The following is a 26,829-nucleotide window of genomic DNA, read 5'->3' as shown; positions in this document are numbered from 1 at the left end:
GACAAGCTTAGAGCGGCAGGGCGATTGTCTAAAACCTGCATCAATCATTATTACAATCTCAATTGTTCTGATTGGCTGAATTTGTGCGATTCTTATTGCAACAATGCATTGTGGCCAATAGTAAGGGAGCATTAACCAATCAGAGATGATTGCGATCGTGACATTGTAGCTGTCAAACAACCGCGGTAGAGCCACCGGTTCCCAGCCAGTAGTCTGTCGGGCCCGGATTTAAATCGCATTTTCCATTGAATGAATGAATGAACGAATGAATAATTAATGAATGAATGAATATTTATTTTTTATTTATTACAACATTTTGTACATTTGACTTAAATGGAGTCCTGGCTCCTAAACTAGGAGATTCCGTATCTTAGGAGCCAGTACCTTCCCATACATAGTGGTTGAGCTTAAAATTATTTAATAACAAATACAAATATTGTGTGTGTGTGTGTGTGTGTACAGTGGCAGAATATTTTGAATGAAGCTATTCACAGGTCTTGTCTGAAACCGATGCAATGTTGTGTCAAAATGTTCTACCACTGGAACATCCGTGGGGCGTATTCGTAAAACCTGCATCAAACATTATTACAATCTCAATTGTTGTGGTTGGCTGAATTTGTGATATTCTTGTTGCAACAATGCATTGTAGCCTAATGAGCGAGCGTCAACCAATCAGAGGTGATTGCGATCGTGACATTGTAGCTGTTATTCTATTGAAGCGTATTATGAATGCTTCGTAAACTCGCAACGTCCTCATAATCATGATTGACCTATCAGCGGTCCACTACAAAGCAGAGGTCTCCTCTCGGAATGAAAGGGGTTTAGACCATAGTCCTTCATATTACGGAGAATTTAGGAATGCAGGTTTCCCACGATGTTTTGCTTCACAAGTGATTTTAATTGCTTAAACGCACATAGCTCCGAAAAGTTGGAGGTGTGTGCCCGGGATTAAGCCATCGACCTCCCGAATAGGAGGCAAACGTCTTAACCACAAGTCGATCACGACTCACAACGTCTACCTACAAAACAGACGTCGAAATCATTCTATCGAAATATAGTGTTGTACTGGGTCGTTTAACCTATGGAATTGTATATTTTAACGTACCTAGGTACGGAGTACGAACGTGTGTAGCTCGCTTAAGGGGACTCAGTTCGGTACTTTCGTCATACAAACGTAGGAGGGAAATAACAACAATATTCGATATTGTACGCACAATACTAAGAATTATATCGATTTATCTCGTCATTATCTAGGTTTATTGATATATGAAACATTGAAAAAAATATTGATTTAAAAGTTACGAGGCTCAAAAGATTCCTATTTTAACACTAAATTAATGACAACTTTGGGCGTAAATAAATAAGATTAGGGATATGAAAATTCTAAAACAATTTATCATTAGACGTAGTTTATTTATTCATTAGTTGAAATAACTTTACTTTGCAAACATAAATTCAGCAATTTTTTCTCAAAAATACTTTTCCTAAACCCTTTTCGCGCGCTTGATTTCGGTGAAAATCATCGTGCCTCTCAACTTTCTCATACAATGTCAAGAGAAAAGCAAACATGTTACACACGTGCGCTGCCAATTTCGGTCGAGCGTCCTGCGTCACCTTAACAATGGTATTTGAGAATGGCTATACAAATGTTTATTTTAAGTTAATCACATTGATTAAAATGAGGAGTATAATTATTATAATTTTTATTTGCTGCAAATTCATCTGTTGCTAACGAGAATTTTGCAAGTGGTTTATATACCAGGGGGATTAGTATGGAAATTATGATTATTACAATGCAATAATTGTAAATTTATTATTAGATGCTTACCTACCAATTGGATGAATTTATCATGAAGCCAAGAATTTCAGAAAATGTTTGTAAAAAAATACCAGTAGAAACTTATAACCAACTTAATAATTCTATGTCTGCTCTAAATTAAGCCAATAATTATACAAATGCAATTTTATTAACTTACTACATGAGACCCGCTACTTCGTCCGCGTGGATATATTTTTTGAAAAATCCCGCGCGAGCTCTTTGATTTTCTGGGATAAAAAGTAGTCTATGTGTAAATTATTTAGGGTATAAGCTATCTTCTTTCTAAATTTGTTTTGCGGTGAATGAGTAACAAACATACACACATACACATACCTACATACAAACTTTCGCCTATAATATAAGTAGTATTGTATGACAATGTACGGCGGACTTTTGAGAACACGTGGCCGGGCAGTCATTTGACATTATTGTCCCCGACAAGGTCCGCTGATAACAGAGTCAAAACTAGTTTAATACCAGTGTGTGTATTCATAGATTCGGCTCGCTCAAGGCCACACGTATGGACGTCATCCGTAGATAGAGGCGTGGTCTTTTATTTTAAAACACACAATTTATTATTGGACTGCCGACTTCGTCTTGATAGGGTTCTGGAAAGGACCGGCGCGGGTGATTACGTGAAAAGTTACAGTAGCGACAGCAACGCGACAGCAGAAGCAATCCGACAGTTCATTTGCTGTCTCTCTTCTTCTTCTTATTTTGCTTTGTGTGTTTCTTCTTCTTATTTTTCTGTCTCTCTCTAGCCGGACGTTTGACAGCAATGATCGCGAGATTTACGCCTGTCGCAAGCCTGTCGCTGGCATCAGCTAGTTATTATAATAATGTGAAAGTGTATCTGTCTGTTTGTCTGACTATAGCTTTTGATGGTCCATGTGTTTAATCGTTTTTGGCGGGTACAACACAATTAAGTAGCTTAATTGGAAGACGCCCTTTGCTGTATTATAATTTTATCGTTCATGTAATATATTCAAGGCTCATTTTAAGGCTTTATTTCGGCTGAAAATTAAATGCTGAACTTTTACGACTTATCTGCGCCAAACTATTCTCATTAGGACAGCGCTACATTGCGCGGAATTCCGCCGCAAAAAATCCGCAACGATTAGTAACCACATTCAATATTCTGTGGCAGATCATAATATACATATAAGTCAAATTATCGAGCATTGACGACCTCAAATGGATCCTATCAAAGATGAAAGGATAAATACCAATCATCATCATCATCTCAAGCTAATAATTTTTAAATTTTCTTCGGAATACTTAGTACTAGAAATTATGGCATGCATTGCCAGACACTTAGTGACATGGCAACCCCCTGCCATACGCCCTTGAAGTTTAATAAATTGTTAAAGTTAAGAGTATCTGGCAATGCATGACGTGATTTTTAATACTATTCCGAAGAAAATATAAAAATAATTAGACTTCATAGTTTAACGTCAGATTTTTTTACATCTTTATTACGAGAGATAACAGGTATGTTATCTCCCTAAGCCACCACGATCCAAACTTTATAGTCGCTGATCGTCCCTCCCAGTGCTGAGGATAATACGCAGATAAACATTCAGCTTTCATAAAATAACGAAGGTCTGGCACGCGCTGGCTCTCTCTATAATAAAATGAAGTGCCGCGGAAGATCGGCGGCGGAATTTCCACACAATGTAGCGCTAGCCTTAGATTCATTCTGCCTTTACAGCCAAAGTTTTAATTATGAAGCAGATAAATAATAATTTAATTTGTACTGCACTCCGTGGATTGGCAGAGGGAATGTTAAGATAATTTTTATATCCATACTTTTTTATTTTCTCTTCATTAGTGAATAAATAGGTATGTTTTAGAGTTCCGTACCTCAAAAGGAAAAAAGCGACCCTTATCATCACCAAGAAGGATGACTTTGTTGTCTGTCTGTATGTCCGTCTGTCCGTTTGGTAGGTAGGTAGGTCTTATAGCACAAGTAAATCAATAAATACGAAAACCTTGAATTTGTGGTTACATCACCAAAAAAAATTTAAATGTGTTCATGAACTAAAAATTATTATTTCCATTTCAAAGTAAGATAACTATACCAAGTGGGGTATCATATGAAAGGGCTTCACCTGTACCAAAGATAATATATTAAACATGTACCTACATTCTAAAACAATTTTATTTTTATTTTTATGCATAAGTACCTAATAGTTTTTGATTTATTATGCAGAATGTCGAAAAAATACGACTGTATTAAGGAACCCTCGGTGTGCAAGTCTAACTCGAACCTGACTGATTTTTTTTTATAATCCAGATTAATTAGTATATAGTGTCAACTAGAGCTTGGTTCAGGTAACCCACCGAGTAAGTACGTATCATATTGAAGATAACTTCGATCCTTCATCACCTTGAGTAACATTGATTACCCTCTCCCCTCAAAGAAGCCCTCCTTATCTCGTATTACAGAAGCCCTTGTTGTAATTAATTACAGCGGTAATATGAGGGCCGTAATACAAATCCCCATGTGGTCAGTAGGGGAGATCCCTTTGTGATAATCGCTATGCGAGGCTTACACCGCATTTATGTTTAGTCTTCTCTTCAGGAATGGCTTCTGAAACAAACTTACTCGGATACTGAAAAACTTTTGGATATTCTAGTGTAACCCCAAATGTACACAAACATATACAAAGACACTCACATATGCACACTTATACGTGCTCATTCACTTACACCCCCACACACACGCACTCACGCAACCACAAACACACACACACACACACACACACACAGATAACATGGACTTCCACGCACATAATATTTTCTTTAGCTCTTTAGCTTAGTTAGTATGTAGTTAGCTTTGTACTCACCGAGCTGGAGGCCCTGTTTTCCGAGACACAGTTTCTACTAGTTCGGAAAACAGGTGCACAGTATTGTTTTAGTTAGAATTTTATAATAATTCGTTTTAAGGTACCTACGTGTCAATACTATACTATGTTTAGTGATTGATGCAATGGATGTAGCTTTCTTGATATTATACTTATTAGTTAAATTTCTCCTCCAATTTTAATATTGGTACCTTCAAGTCAAGAGTGAATAGATATCTTCTGGGCAAGCGTGCTCCATCTTAGGCTGCATCATCACTTGCCACCAGGAAGTGGTATGGCAGTTTTATTAAACCCCATTGGTTTCTACACGGCATCGTACCGGAACGCTAAAACGCTAAATCGGTAGGGTGGTAACTAGCCACGGCCACCACCAGCCACCTGATTTTGTATTCTGTGGATTAGAAAGATATTAAATTAGCAATTCCGATGTTCATTACCGCGCATATTTCGGACGAGGTTAGCGCAAAGAGTAAACACTAAACAATAGAGGCGTTCGTGGCGCTTCTAACGAATCCGCGGACCGTTAATTGTTGCATTAATCAAGCGATGAACGATGCCAGAATACAAAGCGAAAGGTTCATGCCACTTGGCACCTTTCTAGAAGACATGATTTTGATTGATTTTTAAATGCAACAGTTTTTCATGATAACTTATTGCTAACAACAGTATTAAATATTTGTTTGTACAGGCTAAACACCTTTATAAACAGATTTATAAGAAGACATGGTCTTTCTATTAATCCCGGGCACGCACCTCTAACTTTTCGGAGTTATGCAATCACTTGCTTAAATGGTGAAGGAAAACATCGTGAGAAAACCTGCATGTCTGAGAGTTCTTAACAGTTCTCAAAGGTGTGTGAAGTCTAACAATACGCATTTGATCAGCATTCACTCATCTGTGGTGGTGACCTATTCATCAAGCCCTTGAATCTTGATGAATAGGTAGTTATTCTTATTGTGTTGTTAAAGATATAATTTACTATACCCTATCCGCGGAAAGGAGTTAGTATAGCGCTTTCTCAGTTACGTAATCCCATACAAATGATAGAGCCGAAAATCTCAGTGGACGTAAACCATTTTGAGTCACCAACAAACATGTTTTCAATAAACATTCGAAATTCAATTAAAAATCATTCGAAATTCAATTTAAAAACATAGTTGCGCTTGTGATTAGGTTGGTGACGCAAAAAGGCTAACGCCCATTGAGATTGATTCTTTTTCGGCTCTATGATCTATCATTTGTATAGGATTACAATTTATGTTCGCAATTTTACAACGCCTAAAGATAATAAAAAGCAACCATTACGCCACAAAAGAATGCTACTATTTTTCTAATTATCCCTAGCGCATAAGAGAACAAACCAAAGGTCTTTGATAACGGCCGCCTAGCAGCTCACCGCGGCTCATTGTTGAAACACAAAGAGCTCAAAATTAAGATAAAACCAACACAAATGTAGTCAAGGTATTCAAAGTAGCGTTTGATTCCCTCTCCTTTGTGATGCGTAAATATTGTAATATAAGATTAGGTACCTACTGCGGCGGCCCTGAATCCTGATGAATAGGTATTGTGCTGTTAAATTCTGTGAAAGATATTAAATTTGATAAATTAGGTAGGTTATTATCTTCTAAATCTAATTATATAAAAGGAAAAGGTGACTGAATGACTGACTGATCTATCAACGCACAGCTCAAACTACTGGACGGATCGGGCTGAAATTTGGCATGCAGATAGCTATTATGATGTAGACATCCGCTAAGAAAGGATTTTTGAAAATTCAACTCCTAAGGGGGTGAAATAGGGTTTTGAAATTTTGTAGTCCACGCGGACGAAGTCGCGAGCATAAGCTAGTAATATATAAAACGAAAAGGTGACTTACTGACTGATCTATCAACGCACAGTTCAAACTACTGGGCGAATCGGACTACGGTTAAAGAAAGCATTGTGAAGAAACCTGCAAGCAAGCAAGTGATATACACGGAGATTACAGTAGCCGGCAAGAAATATTGTACATCGACCTTTAAAATGAGATTTCGGCTATGTAGAGCGTTGTCTCTGTCATTCATACCTACATATGTGACGCTTTGCCGGTCTAAACGACAGAGACAATGCTCTACGAAACCGCTGTCTCTTTCAAAGGTTGATGTACAATATTTTCTGCTACGTGCTGTGCCTACCCAACTCCGAAAAGTTAGAGTTGCGTGCCCGGGATCAAATCCAGGACCTCCCGTATAGCAGGCGACGTCTAAACCACTACACGCTATCACTGCTTTGTCAAATCTTCTAATCAAATAATAAGTATTTCAGTTTTACAGGAGTCATATTAAACCACTATAAAGCAATTCCCATAAAACAAAATCAACCTTACAACCCCTTGGAGGCTTCTCTGATTTATAGTTCAGTTTATTACGCTGTTATATGATTTATCGCTAAAGGTGCTGATAAACTTGAGCATTCACTTGTAATGAGCATTCTTGCGAATGCTCATTCACACAAAAATACGAGAACATTTTAACGAGCATTCTATCGAGCGTTCTGGCGAGCATTCTAGCGAGCACACGCGACCGTCAAGTCTGACATTTTCATGAAGAATAGACGAGCATTCGCTAGAATGCTCGTCTTGGCTCTATGCTTGGCTCGGCTCGTTGTTCAGTTCGACAAAAATAAAAACGGCGAATGCTTGATGTTCTGTTACAAGTGAATGCTCAAGTTTATCAGCACCTTTAGAGAAGCAGCAGTCGGGCAGACGTTGTTGGCGACATTATAAGACTAGAGTCTAAAGCGCAATACACATTGAGCCCGCCGGGCCGCCGACATATGTCGGCAACTTTTTGTCGGCGGTCTAGTTGGCGGCTTCACTTATTACAAGTCGGAAAATTTGGTCGGCGGCATGTCGGCGGCTTGAGATGAGAAATTTATTAGGCAGTCAGTGATTGCCGCGTGTCGATGCCGGGCAACTAAACGCAGGCGTACCCAAGCCGCCAACATGTCGGCGGGTAACACGCGCGGGTGCATGTTGCCGACATGATTCTTTTCATACAGGCCGCCGGGTTGTGTCGCCGGGCTTTGTCGGCGGCCCGGCGGGCTCAATGTGTATCGCGCTTTATAATTTATTAATAAGACTGTTTACAATCCATACATCACTGTCCTTTTATACTGCCTCTGCATTTGTCTTTAAGTTATTATTTTTATTAAAACGCAAATAAGCTAAAACTCTTTTTTAACCGGCTTCCAAAACGTGATTCTCAATTCGGCCCGTTTTTATATATGTATAGTTTTTTTCGAGGTTTCTGGACCGATTTGCAATTTTTTTGTTTTAATCAACAAAGGATGCTTCCGTGGTGGTCCCATAAAAATTTCTAGATCCAACTCCTCAATCCTGATAACACCCACCTATAGCCGTCTAATAACCGAAAACCTCCGATCGCTTAGCTGAGGCAGTTGCTTTCGGCCCACGCCCGTTCGGTACCCTCATTCCCCACATTATCTTGATTAAGTGCCTTTTGAGTCCACCAATCACAATAAAGCATTCTCACCTGCTGCACTGGGACACTTTTTAGGGTTGCGTCATACATGACAGTTTGTTCCGGCGCTTCTTTTGCTTGAAGCGCGTTGGGCTTATGCTCAGGTGGAAGAAGCGCCGGATTAACCAGCTCTTAGTTATAAGATGTGATGTGTGGCACAGTTTGGTAAATAAACGTTTTTTCTTTCTTTCTTTCTTACCTGTCCCCCGCCAACATTTTACGATTTTGTTTCTTGCAAAACCTTGTATATGCGTACTCTTGAGGTTGAATTATGTGTAGGTATCATTAGTGGTTATGACGCATGAGCACACCGAAGAAATAGAACCAATAACCAAGGCAACTTGACAACAAGTAACTTGCCCAAGTTTGTACCTACTCATAGATATCTACTGACGGCAACTTAATATACAGACGCTTCGCTTCACATCAAAGTTGTTCAACTATTAAACAGACTAGTTCCACAACTCTATTTCACTTGCTATCACGTACCTATTAAGTGAAATTATTACATTGGGATATTTGAAGTTATATTAGTAACGCTATTTGTATATCGGGCTTATGGGGCTAGAATTCATTATTAAAGAGAATAATTTGAAATAAATCACGAGATTAATTTATTTTTAACATGAACGTTAACGCTATAAGGAAGGAGATTAATGACGTCACAATTCATAAACGAAAAAAAATCCAATTTTTAACATAAAAATTTCTGCGAGAAAATATTTTTTATGTTAAAAAATTTAAAAATATTTGTCGTTTACGCTTTTAGACATCATTAACCGCTTTCCGTACAGCGTGACGTTAATAATTAATTATGTTAAAAATAACGAAAATTCTAGATTTTTTTTAATTATTCTCTTTAATAATTAATTCTAGCCCCATAAACTACCGCTAAAAAATCACATCATTTGATTATTAGGCCGACCCCATTATTAGTTGCCAGATATTGCCCGCCACTTCGTCCGCCTAGATTTCGATTTTTAAAAATTACGTCGAAACTCTGATTTTCCGGGATCAAAAGTAGCCTATGTCCATTGACTTATATATTACTTCGTATGGACAGGGCCATTGAACAAACAAAATTGCACCGACTCATTTGCTCACCGTGCTTTAGAACCAATGCAACCTCAGTGACGTCTGGATTTCAAACGGGTCGTTCATTAGTATCTAAGAGGTGGCGCTGATTTATTTGGTTCCAAACCGTGAAAAATTTTGTTCGCTTGGGCATACCTTGTCATATCGATGCCAATGTCACTCTCCATGTCTTTAACCCATGCAAAAATCACGTCTAACGGTCTATCCGTTGCTGTTGTGTGACGTGATTGAAGGACAAACCAATAAACCAACAAACACACTGTCGCACTTATAGTAATATGTGTAGTGATATTAACTTAAAAATAATTATTTTAATTAAACTGTTGAGAGGTACGAATATATGTAAAAATAGTATATTATAAATAAATAATATATGTATGTATGTATAACACTAAGAAAACAATCAAGTTTAAAAATATAGAAACATGTAATCAATAATATTTATAGGTAAAAATATTTTTACATGATTCCTCGATATCAATTTTTCTATCTTTTACATTAAAATTTACGAACTACATTTACTTTATATCATTTATACATAATATCTACTTCGATCTTAGACCAAAGCAGTTTGATCATTATACAATACTAGCTTATGCTCGCGATTTCGTCCGCGTGGACTACACAAACTTCAAACCCCTATGTCACCCCCTTAGAGGTTGAAATTTCAAAAATCCTTTCTTAGTGGATGCCTACATCGTAACAGCTAAGTATCTGCATGCCAAATTTTAGCCCGATCCGTACAGTAGTTTAAGCTGTGCGTTGATAGATCAGTCAGTCAGTCAGTCAGTCACCTTTTCGTTTTATATATTTAGAAGATTAACAGCCTAGCATTTGCCGTCTCCTTAGTACCTACGCCAAAAATTCGTGCAAATATTTTATATTATAGTTAATTTTTGCCTTAGTTAAAAGTTAACTTTAAAATATATTTTCGACCTGCAAAAGTTTCATCTAAATCGGTTTAGTTTAAATCTTATAATAATAGAGATATAACGTATTATTTCTACGATAAGGCTGCTTTTCTATCATAATAAAATATGAAGTACCATGAAACCTGAAAACTTGAAACCTGGAAAGGTTCCAGATTTTAATGATATCTGCTTAGTACCTACACCTAGTACGAGTGTGTATAGTTTTAAAAGACGAAATTGGATATCGAGTTAATCCATACATCTGCAACAAATGCCTATTAACAAAACTTTGGGAAATGAAAAATACATGCAATGCAATAACTCTACAAAATTACTTTCACGAAAACTATAATTATTTTGAAGATGTAAACTCGTACTAGGAGGTCAGTAATTAAGAGATTCATTAATCTAAACAATACCTAATCAAGAAGAACTTATCTAAATTAAAATGTCATCTTACACTCTTAATAGAGACAACATAATTTTAAAATACATAGAAATCGCATTTTAGCCCTTTCAAAGATTCATTTTGGCTAGAATAAATACCATTTTGAAACAAACATTAACTCTTGTGAACGGGTTTATAAATAATTCAATTAGCCTAGATAATAAATTATTCTTGTACAAAAACCTCAGGACGCAGTTGAAAGAGCCACAATCCTAACTAGAGTTTTTATTTGAAAACTCTTAAAAATAGTTTCAAGCCTTTATTATCTAAAGGTGCATCTACACCTTATGCATCCCATTGGCATCGCCACTATGGCTAAATGCATTTTGTGCTACAGAACTCGTCCGTGGTTAAAACCTTACAACTCATAAATTACTTAGTACGAGTGTATTACGATTTTAATATCCTATAGAGTAAAGGCTGATTTACGCCGAAGCAACAACATGCGACACTGTGGCATGTTACAAATTGTACGTACTTAACCTACATAACTACACATCTACGAAACTATAATTTTGCGTAGATAATCAACATGCGGCAGCTTATTTTACGCACATACAGCGAAGCTAATTCTGTTATGCATTTCTAAACTAAATTGACTGGTCTACACAAAAATCGAATAAAATCTATCCTTTTCCGTAGTGACCATTATGAAATTATTGTAAAGTTTGGACCTGTCATTTTAATTTAGAGATTATAATATATTATGTAAAACAGAAATGGTAACAAATATCGTGCTATAAAATCAAAATAATACGGTACTTTTTGCTACATTTTAAATTATTCAACCATGCTTTCCTGTGGCCTATGGCATGCTTCAATGTGGCACTGTGTTGCTTTGGCGTAAAACAGCCTTTAGTCCTATATCAACCTTAGTTTTAAAACTATTACCAAATTCTTTGGTTAACTGGGAGTTTTCAACTCACAGGTTAAAAAGAGATCAGTCTTATAAAGATGGTTAATAAGAATAAGGAACTTTACACGATCTATTCTTTCTTTAGCTGACTTTAAAGTAAACACATTGTTTTGCTCAGAAACACGTAAGCGACACGCTATAGTATGCACGGCGCATAGGAGGTTCTTACCGCACACTAACAATGAAACAGTAATACAAAATACTTAATAGATTTTTTTGATATCGGTGACATTTTAGTGGTTTTAGAGCCGTGGCTAAGTGAATCACCTTAAGCAGACCATATCCATCACACATAGGTTTAGGTTTAAAGACGTTTATTCTCATAAAGACAAAGTCACTTACATGAGAACTTAATTCTAAGAATAAATTTTACAAATATTCGCCATTTAGGTACTCATTCAATGCATTTGTCGAAGTGATTCGCATTACTCATAATGTGAGCAGCTAATTCAGTTTTAAATGCATTGAATGAGTGTAAATTTTTTATGTGTGCAGGTATTTCGTTATAAAGTTTAGCTCCTTCATAGGTTAGGGTTTTTCTGCCATAATTTGTTCTAGTTTTGGGTAGGATAAGGTAACTGGCTCGACGAGTTTTAGTTTTAATTTTTGTAAATGTGATATTTGTGTGGATTGTTTTATTTATAGTTTTCCTAACAAAAATACATGTGTTGTATATATATTGTTTACGCCATTTTTACTGTACAAATCTTATGCCTACACACTCGAAACTATATAAAATATTTATTTTTTCCAACCTACTCCTATCCATATACATTGGCCCGGGACCGAAAGAGACAAAACTGCAATCATAGAAAAACTCATTAGGAAGAAGTTTAGTCGCACCTTGACCACGCCGCCGCTAATCGCTCGCATGATGAATGTTCATAATTTTGGTGTCGATGTAAAGTTTTTTAGTATGTGTTCGAAAGGGATATGTGAAAAGAATTTTTATTATTTTATTTTGAGCAGTTTGTAGATGAGCTAATCTTGTCTTGGCAGCACTTCCCCAGACTTCAATCAAGTACATTAAGTGAGGCTTAATTAGTGTATTATAGATAGTGTAACGAAGCTCACGTGGTATAGTTCGTGCTAGATTTCTGATGGACCTGGACATCCATCCAGAAAACTTCGTGGAAAAGGCTAAAACGACCTTGGAATTCCAAATAATGCCTAAAACGTCAGGTACAGAGGGCAAGGGGAAACCAATGCACTATCCTCTCAAGAAAGTCGTCATTAAAGGATGTGCCAAAGCACTGCAGGGACGACCACCACCGCTCTGTCAAGAGTGACAAAAAAGAAGAAATAGCTATCAAACAAGTAAACGTGATTACGTATATACGTCGCGACAGGCTTGCGACAGGCGATCATTGCTGTCAAACGTCACAAGTAACAGCGGCTAGAGAGAGACAGCAACAGGCACAAAACAAAATAAGAAGAAGAGAGACAGCAATTGAACTGTCGCATTGCTAATGCTGTCGCGTTGCTGTCGCTACTGCAACGTTTTACGTAATCACCGGGTCAACTGAACTTAAGTGAATCGAATTGACCACAGAATGTCTAAAACGCAAGCGCGTTGCGTTGGCTTAACACGTTTCTCCATGAAATTTTCTGTGATTTGTTTACTTTCAAAGTCATCTAAGTAAAAATAGATTACAGCTATCTCATGATGTTTATAAATATGTGTGTTCACCGTCCATATTACATAGAGAGGGGTACTTCAAACTCAGACCTTTGAGTTTCGTTGATAGGAATTCTTCCGCCTGGACCACCATTTTGGCATCGAAGTGTGCCCTCCAACCACCTGCTTCACCTGCACGCAGACAATTTTTGGTTGAATCATCATCTCAAAGATTACAAGAAAGAAAGCTACTGGTCGATCACGGAAAAGCTGCATAAAGTCATTGTTTATAACAGCAATCTCGAATGTGACTGACTTTTATGATATCTTTAAGACGCTAGATAGGCGACCTCGCACCGGAAAGCGCGGCAGGGGAAAATCTCCACTAGGTGGGAATGGAAAGGAGCCGTTAGATTCAGGGCTGGACCGTGGCGTGTGGAAATCCGTACATAAGTGGAAGTCTATCGGTTGAAAATGATAATGATGGTGTTTTTGATGCAGCAATGTATTTTAACAAATAGCAAGGAAGTATCAGCCAATTCATAACATTGTAGCTATCCAACTAGGGCGTTATAGACCTTTAGAATTCTGGACTGAAGAAGTATGTAGTTATTCTTCTGTATAAAAAGGCATTAAATTAAAAGTCAACTATGTACCAGATTTCTGTTCGATAATATCTGAGGTACACATAAATTTAAATCGAAAATATTACCTTTTCTAATAAACTGAATTTCCCCATTTTCATTAGCACTGTTGTTGACAGTTTTGTTCTTTTGGAAGCTCTTAAAACTGAGGTGGTCTGCTAACTGTGTTACTTGATCTTCTGAGTACTCTCTGTCCAAAAATTTGCTCACTTCGCGTATTACTTTTGGTAAATCCTATAAACAGAAATATCAAGATTTTAGACATGAGTTATAAAGCCAGAGTAACCGACATAGCTCAACAAATTAGCCAGCTAAAGTGACAGTGCGCAGGCCACGTCTGCCGCAAAACCGATGGGCGTCGGGGCAGACGCTCATAATTTTCTTACCTTGATCATATCTTCATAGAATAGAAAATGCATATTTTCTTTATGCCTTAATTCCCATGCTTCATTCGTGTGCTCTATTATTGGAGTCATTGGCACTGAAACACATTATAAAATCTTTTATTTCTCACTAGCTTATGCCCGCGACTTCGTATATATATTCCATGGCTGCCCAGAGGCCTCCTATGTTATTGCAATAATATGAATGCGGAATTTATAGTAGACCTTACCACGCATACGTGCGTAAAAATTACATAATATTATGTGGGTACAAGCCTTGTTCATTTAAACAAATTCAAATGATTAGTGGATGAAGCCTTGTACCATTTCTGGTTATAGATAAATACGAAAAGTATGAGACAAGTACTTAGTTCAAAAGAACTTACACATATTTTAATGTACCTACCTAGATAACGGGTACATACTCACATAGGTACCACGATTAATTTGATGTTTTTTATTTGTCAATATTTCAACCAAATTGCACGGGTCGTGGTCACCCCTCGTGCCATGACATTTAATTGGGATAAGTATAAAATATCGACAAATAAAAAACATTAAATTAATCGTGGTACATACCCGTTATCTACATTAAAATATGTCTTTAAACCACGAAATAAGCTTAAAATCATTAACTTACACAAATCTCTTCTGAAAGCATCCCAGAAATGTGTAAATGTAGACCTCATCAAGGTCTTGCTAACCATTTTGTGTAAGTAGTAATATGAAACTGCCACGTCTCTGGGATCTCTTGCTACGTATATCACTTTGGCAGTATTTAGAAGACTTGGAGGTAGAAGGGAGAGGGGTAAATGGGTCTTGATGAATCGAGGTGACGGTGCTTCATCTATGGTCTTCCAACTTGGGACCTTTACCGCGTGGTTCAGTCCTTGAAAGTAGCCTAGGTTCATGAAGTTTGCCTTAATCAGTTCGAATGCAATTTCTGGTATTTGTGAGGTAATTCTGAAAAAAAGAGAAAGACTATTTAGTACTAATTGGATACTTCCGTAATAACATTATACTGAGCAACATGCAACTTTTTTTTCCTTAAAATTAAAGATTTTTACTGTTAAATGGCTTATATATGTATATTATCATCTCTGTACATCTCTGTAAATTCTGGGGCACGCGTCAATACAATTTTTCTCCATCTCCTTTGAAAATGTCTGTCTGTCTGTGTGCCCGATTTTGACTAAATTTGGAACGAATATAGCTTGCTTTCCGAAGGCGGACATATACTACTTTTTATCCCGAAAATCATAGTGTTCCCATCTGAATATTAAATCACCGCGATCATTGTGCACTGTTTGAAGTTTAAAAAATATTGTTTTTTTTTTAAATGCATAATGGTTTAGGTGGAGAGGACAAAATTGAATCTAAATATTACATTAGAAAGGGATGGAGAATGACATTGAGTTAAAAATAACAACTGCATATCTTTTTTGGATCTGAATTATTTGAATTAGTTTGTTGGATTTGCAGTAGGTGAAATATATAGGAAATAAGACTCACTCTAACATCGGAAACCGTTCATAAAGTGGTTGTTTCTTAGCTGCCTTAAAGTCTAGATCATTTTCTATCAACCATACCATTTCTTGAGTCCATGTTGTGCCTGAAAAATACATAAGAGGAATCATTTTATATTAGATGAAAGACACAGAAATAGCCTTCACCCTAATGAGTTCCTATTGTATCTCTAAAGTAAAAAAGTTCTATCATCTGCATCCATACTAATATTATAAATGCGAAAGTGTGTCTGTCTGTCTGTCTGCTAGCCTTTCACAGCCCATCCGTTCAACCGATTTTGACGAAACTTGGTACAGCGATAGCTTGCATCCCGGGGAAGGACATAGACTTTTTATCCCGGAAAATCCAAGAGTTCCCACGGGATTTTTAAAAAACCTAATTCCACGCAAACGAAGTCGCGGGCATCAGCTAGTATATTATAAAATTCAAAACGCACAGCCTAAACCGCTGGTGCTAGAGACATGAAATTTGGAGGGTGTGGTCTGTGTAAAGAGTAGGTATCTACTAAGAAAGGATTTTTCAAAATTCCACCCCAAGGTGGGATAAATGGGAATTTGAATTTTTTGTATTCCACGCGGACGAAGTCGCAAGTATAAGCTAGTAGAGATATATATTATATAGGTTCATTAAATCCATTAAAATCTTTCAAATTATTTGAGGTCTGTATGAGGGCTTACATTTATATTATTAATAGGATTATCAAGAGTTTAAGAAAACAAATAATGGGGCCGATTCTCTTGTACACAAGCGCTAAACTAAACTAAATTAATCGGTCTAAATCTAGTGCTATCCTTTTCCGCAAGCAACATTATGACAGGGATAGTAATAGATTTAGACGTGTCACTTTAGTTTAGTTAAGAGTGTGTAAAAGAGATTCGGCCCAAATATTATGTTAAAAGAGGCCTCCTAAGCCTAATCTTGTTCAAGTGCCTCGTATAACCAAAATATTCCGTGGTCGATATAGATAACTGTCGTGTTGCAAGCTATCTACTTTATCGTTTAGCTATCTAACGAATTGAACCACTTATGACGTCCACAGTTCTGAAATTATTGTAAACTTTACAACTTTACTGTATTTTTTACAGACTGGTAAGAATTTTGATCACACTCTAATTACAAAAAAAATGTGTTCATGCACAAATATATTGGTATTTTAGAGTGACATTTCAGGTTTATAGAGCGTTGTCTCTGTCACTCATACCCATATGACGTTTTGTCGGACTCAACGACCGAGACAGAGCTTTACAAATCTGTTATCTCCTTCTAAAGATCGATGTTCATCACTTTTGGCTGTGTACTGTAGTTACTTTAAATCAAATTCAAAGCCAAGTGCTAAAACCATATTATCTTTGCAGAAACATTTTATCTCTACATTTTTACAATTACGTAAGTACCTATTTTGATAATATAACCGGATCTAATATAAATTCTAGTCATATTATTTACTAGCGACTCGCCCCGGCTTTGCACAGGAGAGGTACTATTTTTTTAAAATAAAAATGGCGAGAATCGTGCTGGAGTGTTACCTGATGTTAAGTGATTACCGCCGCCCATGAACATTTTCAGTACCAGAGGAACCACCAATGCGTTGCCGGCCTTTTAGGAATTTGTTGGTCCGCCCCTTGAATAACCCCATGTTGTAATCTAATGGGAACACTGCCGAAGGGAGTTGACTACATAATTTTCAAACCCCTATTTTACCCCTTTAAGGATTGAATTTTCAAAAATCCTTTCTTAGCGGATGTCTATGTCATAATAAGTAGCTATCTGCATGCCTAATTTCAGCCCAATCCGTCCAGCAGTTTGAGCTGTGCGTTGATAGATCAGTCAGTCAGTCGGTCAGTCAGTCATTCAGTCAGTCAGTCACCTTTTCCTTTTAGATATTTAGATATATATTAAAATGTTTACCTGATCGTGGGAATGTGATGACCCAGATGTCATCTGGTCGGACCCGCAGGTTGTATATCGCCTCCGCGTGTTTCCTGAACGCACCCGGCATCACGTAGCCCTTCTTGCCGCATTTCACGAACGTTTTTGTGTATCCTGTAAAAGTTGGATGAAGATCATCATCATGATCAACCCATCGCCAGCCAACTACAGTGCGACTAGGGACTCTTGACACTTGAATGACATTGACAGGGGCGCGCTGTTGGAGAACAAAGGCTTAGAATATTCAAACAAGAACAACGGGGACACTTGACGGCAACGTTAGTTCCGATTTTCGCCACTAGCCAAGATAGCCTTGTCGCACTGTACTGCGCAAGGGTTCCCTCTCAGAATGAGAAGGGTATTGGCCCATATTCCTCCAGAGTAGGTAGGTACAATACACGGCAGAAAGTAATGTACATCGGTCATTAGAATGACATTTCGGCTTTGTAGAGCGTTGTCTCTGTCACTCATTACGTATGAGTGACAGAGACAACGATACAAATATAAAAGGTGAGTGTCTATTTAGTATACTGGGCTCAGGCCTGAAAACATCCTGTGGAAAAACCTTGAATAAGTTATGTTTGTTCGCATCCTAAGTTGTCATGCAGAATTAATGTTTATCGAAGCGGAAACAATTCATACATTTCATATCGACGAGTCATTGTTCTAGATATTTATGAAGCGAGTTTAGATAATTACCATGCAGTAGTCATATAAAACTGACCGCTGATTAGGTAAAGTCGCAGCGCCGCGCTGAAAGTTATGATTTATTAACCAACTTTAAAAGAGGGATTCTATCTAAACCGTAAGTGTGTAGGTACCTATGTATTTACAATTATTTAGTATCCACATATAAAAATTGATTGATTCAACATTTCATTGCGAACACACGCACACACACACACACACACACACACGTGTGTGTATGTGTTGTGTTTAAAATATTAGACGAATTATTACTTTTATAAGATATCTAGGCCTCTATCCTAATTCCTAGCCTGACCAACCGACTTCAATCTCTAAAATTTATTAATACATAGTTGGTTATTGCAAACATACTCAGTTAAGTAAGTATAAGATCTTTATGAATTTTAGATGGAACCAACGAGACGGTAACTCCTTACGCATGGAGACAATTTGAATTGTTTCAAATTTTTTTAATAGACATAGCGAGCAAACGAGCAGGCGGGTCACCTGATGTTAAGTGATTACCGCCGCCCATGAACATTTGCAGCACCAGAGGAGATTAGATGGAGCATAATATCTCATCTAAAAACAAATATAAATTTGAGAACTTCTTTCTTTCTAAGCAGGTTAAAAAAGCGATGTAATTTGCAACCCGTGCGTCACGACGGGCGCGGCGGCTTGTCTCTAATGTGTCATCAGTTTTATAACCACTTTAATTTACACATGTACGTAGGTAGGTACTTAAATAATTTATAGATAATACAAAACGTATGATACTTGGTTTTGTTGATTAAGCAGTCAAGTAATTTTAGAAAAATTCGTGCTCTTCGCTCGTCTCCAAAACCCTCAATCATCAGCTCTCTCCGTATTTTTCCTCCGAATGAATTTTTGTCCTTACAAAACCATCCGTAAAAAAATCATACAAAATTTTACAGGAGAGGTAATCAATGAGTGAGTCAGTAAGTTAGCATAAATAGTATGCACAGTATAAAATCACTTTTTTTAATAAATTCTTCAGCAAGTTTGTACTTAGCAAGAATCACCGACCGACTGTCGTGCCGTAATATTCCAATCCTACAACAGGATATTGCCTCGACAATGATAATGATGATGATGGTGATGGTGTAGCATACCGCATTGTCGCGTATTGCTGCTCCGCCAACAAAAAAAATAAAAACCGACTTCGATACACAAACACTAAAAATTGAAAAATAATTTAATTTATTACCGAATATATTATGTATACAAGAGTTAATACAGTTCCATAATAATACTTTTTGGTGCCGGTGCTAATTAGCTTTAGCTGCGCGAATCGTCTAGACTTCATATTTTTATGAGACTCCACAATGGCACCTCATTGGCACCGACCCCAAAAAAATATTATTATGGAACTATATTAACTCTTGTATACATAATATATTCGGTAATAAATTAAATTATTTTTCAATTTTTAGTGTTTGTGTATCGAAGTCGGTTTTTATTTTTTTTGTAAAAAAATTTTATTTCACAATTTTTAGTGGCCCCATGGAGTTATGCTATGACTGGTTAAAAATCTACTGTTTACTAAGCTATTACACTGATCGCGAGCAATTTACTCTTATCCGTTGAGGAGTTCAGTATCAGTATCTATATTCGAAGATGTTCATCAGATCTTCACCAAATTTAAATGGGACCAACTTTGAACTATACCCTTTCAAACAAAAAAAGAATTTTCAAAATCGGTCCAGGCGTCTTCGAGTAATCGGGGAACATACATAAAAAATTAAAAAAAAATAAAAAAAAAAAGATTCCGACGAATTGAGAACCTCCTCCTTTTTTTGAAGTCGGTTAAAAACAGCCTAAAGAGCGATCACGCACTCATCCGACCCAAGTTCGTGAAAATACGGACGGAATTAAAAATATCTACGTTCTTCTACTACCAATCTCCATACCAATAATACATGATGACTTCTTCGGAACGTATGTTCACGGATTCGAATCGGATGAGTGCGTAACCTTAGTTGTGTCTAAATAACATTTTTCTTGAAATAAAGGAAAAAGTGGAGTTATGGATACTTTTTTTCTTCATAAAATCCGTGGATTATACATAGATGGGATTATACAAGTAAAGGCTGTTTTGTTTCATAAATCACTCCAGATAATGCGTGTTCTGATTATAGATCAAGAGTCGGTGGAAGAAAATGATGTTAAAAAATTTACATCCGACCAACTGCTACTGTATAAAGTTTGTATATTTTGTTTTTCTACGTAAACAAAAATAAAATTGCCTGTTGGTTGCCTGAAAGAGATCACTTTAGTGATAAGGTCACCCTGTGTTTTTAAGTATATCCTGTAAATTAATTATTTGTAATATTGTAATTGGGTATTTTCCTACTTTTTAATTTGATAAATATTATTATTTTATTATAAACCAGGATCAAAATAATGACGTACGCTGAAAAAAATATTAAAATCCAACAAAGATTTACAAAGTTACAGGCATTTTAATTTTGGAGTGGGAGGGTCTTCTATCCCTTTCTCGCAAAACGAAAATTTGTATGAAACCGCACGAAGCTACTATGGCATAGGAAGGTGTGAAGTCAAAATGCTATATCGTTGTCTCTGTCTAATCAGAAATATTTAAATGCTTAAACTTTTTTGTTCTTGATCGATTTAATTAGTTTTTTCAGTTTACGTCATTATTTTTATCCTAGTTTATAATAAAGTAATAAAAAAAATGGAGTCAAATACCCAATAAGCACTAAAGATGTTTAAATAAATAAAATGTTTATACAAGTGTTTGGGCCATTTCGATTATTAATGTTGAGTTGTCCCTTTTTTTAGAATATTACAATAAAACTTAAAGCCTTATCTTATTACTATACAAATCATTCCCGCGTGAATTGCCAATAATACTGACTGCATTTCCGCCCTGGACAACCAGGCTGATGCGTTCCGCAAAAAATGTACCAGCCCTTCTGTCACCAGATAGGCTATTAATCGCGGTGAAATGTCTCGTAAAAAAATTTAGCGCTAAAATTCCATGACCCCAGGGTCTCCACGGCAAACGAAACAAAAATGTAACTCTCGATAAGAGTGGCATACTCCGGCTCCCGGTCTTGATGCTGTCTCCCTGATATGACACGGGCCCAATGCGTCAACGCAAGTTGCTTCCGACATCCGCATGAGCTTTTACGGGTGCGGATTCATTATATTTGAAACAAGTTACGACCTGCGAATATAGTAATTAGTAGTTCACCAGCTCACAGCCTATTCAGATATATACGTTTTGATTAAGTTTGTTTTGAGTACAAAAGCAGCGGCATAATCCGCCGGGAGTAAACTTCATTTCAGGCTCAATTTCAAGAAGGTGAAATTTATTTGAATTTTATACATACGTCGTTATCTTTAGGATTATAATCAAATTCGTTGTAAATTGTAATATTCTTTTTATCATATCAAATCGTAAATGGGACGATAATTTATGAGAACACTAACTCAACAAAACCCTACCTAAATAAATAGTATATGGTTTGTCCTTCAATAAACGTCGCAACGGAGCAACGGATCGACGCGACGTGTTTTTAGCATGGGTTAAAGAACTGGATAGTGACATAGGCTACTTTTTATCCCGGGAAATCAATGAGATTTTTTAAAAACCTAAATCCACGCGTATGAAGTCACGGGCATCAGCTAGCACATACTAATTTTTGCTTTCCTACAGTTCTTAAATTTGCCTTACCTTTACAGGTTCTTTGTAATGCCATACATTTCCCTACAAGTGAAATGCAAAATAACGATTATGAATAAATATTAAAAGGCATTTCTGTATCAGATGTAAGTATATTGTAAAAAATATCTAGATAGTAAAAATTTTAATCTTATCAATTTATTTTAAGTAATTAAAGTTTTATGTACCTACATCTAAAATATTACGTCAGTATAACCACTTACGTCAACTTTTCGACAAGTAAAATATAAACAATAATAATTGCAAGCAATTTTGATTATGATCGCTACGGAATTCGAAAACAAACCTCATATCTCTTTATCATAGATTATAATATTAGCGTCATATTTAAATATATAATGCCAATTAAATACTTATCTGGTCTAAATAACAAGATTTTAAAAGCTATGAAGATAAAATGGGTGCGTACGTCCTTACCTCGTTGGTATCGAGTACAAGCTTTTGGGGGGCAATACAGTGCAATTCCTGGTGCAAATGCACTTATAGTACCTGGTAGGAAATATTGCACATCGAACTTTAGAAAACGATAACGGTTTTATAGAGCGCAGCGTTGTCTTTATCGTTGAGACCATAGAGATTGTAAGGTTGAGACCGACAAACGTCACACGACGCTCTGCGAAGCCGAAATCTCTTTCTGCAATATTTTCTTCCTACTGTTACACAATTAAAATTGAAAAAGGCTGCTTATTTTGTTATAAAAAAATCTAATTTATATTTTAACAATGACCACAGTCATTTTACGGCAAAATAGGGCTGAGGACTGAGTTCGCAATAGAATAAATAGTTTTGAGTGCACCCCACGCTTTTCGTTGTAAATCTTACAAGTATTCGCATAGCTAACTAAGAATAATTATTTTATCGTTTTTTTTACCTTTTAAAAAAACGTTTAATATGTATTAGGTAAACGGTTTTTTTTTAAAGATAAAAAAAACGTGTTAATGGTAATTTATTAATCTAAATATATACATTAAAGGAAAAGGTGACTGACTGACGGACTACTAACCGGATCGGGCTGAAATTTGGCATTGGCTTTTTGAAAATTCAACTCCTAAGCGGGGAAATAGGGGTTTGAAATTTGTGTAGCCCACGCGGACGAAGTCGCGAGCATAAGCTAGTTTAATAATAAACTTAATTTTTTACTTATTTTATTTTGAGGTAGATTTTAAAATAGGTAAGTAGGTATACATGAACCGAGTGCGCACGCACCTATTAGGGGTATCTTATAAGATAATCTTAATAATATGAAAGTGATATACTCGTTATTACTAAGCTTAAGTACAATAATAAATGATATGTAATTTATTTATTGACCGATATTTAGTAGGTAGGTATATCCGATTTTAGTGATCCTCTATAAATTACTATTGATAATACCTAATAATTGATCCTATCTATTGTCTGTAATCTCTAACTTTGAAAATAGAATGCCTATTACAGGGAAGTACCTACGTACAGTACGCGATAGGTAGTGATCATAGAATATGGTGACCACTGACCTTCCATCATCAATGAGGTTTCCAGGCAACGTTCGAGAAAATATATATGGCGCCGAATACTACAACCACTAAAGATGAAAAATATTACCTATATATTATATATGATCTATATATAAATATATAAATAAATCAGCGCCACCTCTTAGATACTAATGAACGACCCGTTTGAAATCCAGACGTCACTGAGGTTGCATTGGTGCATAAGCACCAATGAGTGGGTGCCATTTTGTTTGTTCAATAACCCTGTCCATACGAAGTAATATAAAAATTAATGTACGTAACACAATAACAATTATAATAATGTAGTCATCTTTCTCAACAAAGATAAATCGAATCAGTCCAAGGTTTCACACAGATCACGATATCTTTATTATCTTTAATATCTTTACGACACCTTTTATATTATTTTCAGTGCTAAGATAACCCATAACCCATCTTTGATGGAAAAAAGACTCTATTTAAGTAACTTAAAGTTTCATTTGGAATTTAGAGATAAAAAATCGCGCGTTGTGGTGTTGTATGATTTATTTCTAATCTGACAGGAGAATATGCTAAGTCTTACATAACTTGTGTTAGATAAAATTGATCCTAACGGTATTTTATTAGTTCTACGTACCAAAATATAGTGATTCATTGATGTCACATCTTGTCCACCGTCTCATTACCTATGATTTAATTATAAGGGGCCTATTTTTCAATTGCCAAATAAACTTAAGCATTTTGTCTCTGCAGATTTCTCTGATTCCTTGTGAATTTCTAATTTAATGCAATATTGGACACTTCCCTTTGGATTTCTTATTTAAAGCAATAATGGAAACTTTCATATCGTCAAAGTTCTGGTTCTACTACGTCAAACCGTTCTACAAATTAAAGTTTTTTTTTGGTTATGCGGGTACTACACGCTGGCTGAGCTACGCACGATCAATCCTGGTAACGGGCCGCCATTTTTTGAAGCCCGCGCTAATCTAAACTGACCGACTGACTGATCTATCAACGCACAGCTCAAACTACTGGACGGATCGGACTGAACTTTGGCATGCAGATAACTATTATGTAGGCATCCGCTAAGAAAGTATTTTTGATAATTCAAACTCTAAGGGGGTAAAATAGGGGTTTAAAATTTGTGTAGTCCACGGGGACGAAGTCGCGAGCATAAGCTAGTAGGTATTATTTATGTAGTCTGTGTCACTCACTACGCGTTTAGATAGACGCGCTGGGGTCCTAAAGTGCCAGAACGGCGACCTCGCAATGAAAAGCGCAGCGTTGAGAGACTCCCCACTAGTGACTAGGGGGACAGACGATATCAAACAATTCACAGGGAGCCGCTGGATTCAGGCGGCGCGGCGCAAGACCGTGGCGTGTGACACTCCCTACAAGAGACCTATGTCCGACAGTGGACGTCTATTAGTTGATACTAATAATGATGATGATAATTCATTGGACAACTGACAAGTTTATTAATTCTTCAGATTTTCCAATTTTTTATATTCTATGCGCATGTTTTTTAATAAGCTTACTTTAAAAATTGGAACTTGCGAATTACAAAGTAATTTATAACGATGGTATTTTAAGATAATAAAAAGCTCTGGAAACCTAAAAAATACTTACCAACCAAAAACGTTCCACTAAAGATTAAAGACCTTATTTAAAAGAAAACCACAAAACACCACACATAAACGCACCTATCAGACATTTCCTGATGACCTTCTCTTCCTCTGGCGTCACGTTTTGTATATCATACGGCAATTCCAACCACGGAGCCATGGCTAGGGGCGATGGAACCATACTGTGATAAAACAAGCCAATCGGTGGATTTTCAATCACCTTTGTAATCTAATCAACGCGGTATCGATCTACTATTTCGATAAAATTACTATTATTTGCTTCACTTGATGTATACATCAAATTTACTTGTTTTCCGACAACATCACTGCAAACATCGAAAATCACTTTAAAACATTTGGAAATTATTATTTTATTCGCGTTAAAAACTCTATAGAATATAAATGAATTCATAATTTGAAAGTCACTTCATAAAATATCGATGATTGCAAAAAATTTAAACATATATTTTGTAGCTTTTATCCAAAATGTTTACCTGTCCAAATTATTTAAATCGACTTCAATTAACTCTTTGAATACTGAAAATCATTTTAATAATATCTATCCAAAATTCGAATCGAAAGTTTTAACTTTTAATCGAGACACGAGTAAACTCATTTGATAACAGAGGACATTGAAAATTACTTAAAATACTTCAAATTTTTCCCGATAGGCACACGGAGTATTCGAAAATTTTATTTAAAACTCATTTCTGTACGTAGTTTTAATTAAGTTTTTTATTCAATTTGAATTGATTTGTAAACCTTTCTGAAGACTAAATTCCTATTGAATGGTTTATTTGACTAGGTATATCCATATCTGTGACGTTATTAGATTTTCCACAAGCACGTTATAGTTGCACACTCATGAAATTTAAAATGCGTCATATAAGTACAATGACTTCAGCGTTTTTCCTCAAAACTATGAAATAAGGAAACTGTTTCTGAAATATAATATCATTATATCCATGGATAGTGATCACCACCACGCGACGGCTGCACAGATCTAGATAACTACAATGGAAAGTTTAAAACGAACCAAATTTTTTTAGAATACTAAAAAAAATGAATAATGTTTCATGCAATTTTTACGTGACTTAAATTACCATTCTTTTAATTGAACTGCGCTTATTTCCAAATAATTTTTTTGTTAAAATAAATATTTACATAAATTTAGTTATTTTATATTTGGTTATTTTAGGCCTTATTATAATTAATTAACACTAAACTGAAGTTCAGTTTACTTATGCTACGTTACACTGTAAGAGAAAACTGTTTAAGATAGGAGAAAATGGAATTAAATTAACGTTTAGCCTATTAGGCTACATTACTAATGTTTTATGTGTTAGCATACTTCACCAACACGTAATTATCATCTACAGACATGCCAATGTTCAACTCCAACTGGATCGGTAGTACCTATATTTTCAAGTCTTGGCAGTTGGCACCTACTTAGTTTGTCCGATAAAGTTTGCTGTCGTAGCTTTAGTTTTTAAGTTGCGTAAAAATTATCACCACTATATCTTCTAAATATATAAAAGGAAAAGGTGACTGACTGACTGATTGACTGACTGACTGACTGACTGACTAACTGATCTATCAACGCACAGCTCAAACTACTGGACGGATCAGGCTGA

The 26,829-nt window shown here is 36.2% G+C and overlaps 1 protein-coding gene across 2 annotated transcripts; it reads right to left on the bottom strand.

Moving 5' to 3' along the window:
• Positions 1 to 709: 709 nt before the first annotated feature.
• On the bottom strand, positions 710 to 25,821 carry LOC117987481 (sulfotransferase 1C4-like). Of its 2 annotated transcripts, XM_069502587.1 has the most exons (11): positions 25,690 to 25,821; positions 25,274 to 25,521; positions 17,658 to 17,792; positions 15,735 to 15,834; positions 14,863 to 15,185; positions 14,226 to 14,320; positions 13,908 to 14,073; positions 13,307 to 13,387; positions 6,220 to 6,265; positions 1,615 to 4,412; positions 710 to 1,136 (listed from the first exon to the last, which is right to left on the bottom strand). In XM_069502587.1, exons 2-10 carry the CDS (start codon positions 25,374 to 25,376, stop codon positions 4,400 to 4,402), a joined length of 1,062 nt encoding a protein of 353 aa, XP_069358688.1. In that variant the 5' UTR covers positions 25,377 to 25,521; positions 25,690 to 25,821; the 3' UTR covers positions 710 to 1,136; positions 1,615 to 4,399. The 2 variants fall into 2 exon arrangements, with proteins under 2 accessions (XP_069358688.1, XP_034830391.2); XM_034974500.2 differs by lacking the exons at positions 710 to 1,136; positions 1,615 to 4,412 and adding an exon at positions 5,050 to 5,077 and having other exon boundaries at positions 6,216 to 6,265.
• Positions 25,822 to 26,829: the final 1,008 nt, after the last annotated feature.

The sequence above is a fragment of the Maniola hyperantus genome, chromosome 13, assembly GCF_902806685.2.
Source record: "Maniola hyperantus chromosome 13, iAphHyp1.2, whole genome shotgun sequence".
In the NCBI taxonomy this organism is placed as follows: Eukaryota; Metazoa; Arthropoda; class Insecta; order Lepidoptera; family Nymphalidae; genus Maniola; species Maniola hyperantus.
Note: the sequence above shows the minus strand (reverse complement) of the source record. Positions and strands in the feature narration are given on the sequence as shown.

Bases quoted from the DNA above. Each gene is read 5' to 3' on its own strand.
- LOC117987481 (XM_069502587.1), bottom strand. From the start codon at position 25,376: ATGGTTCCATCGCCCCTAGCCATGGCTCCGTGGTTGGAATTGCCGTAT. The intron at 15,835-17,657 runs GTAAACATTTTA...TGTATTTTTCAG, and splicing joins CATCACATTCCCACGATCAG to GCACAACATGGACTCAAGAA. The intron at 13,388-13,907 runs GTAATATTTTCG...GTCTGCGTGCAG, and splicing joins AATTCAGTTTATTAGAAAAG to GTGAAGCAGGTGGTTGGAGG.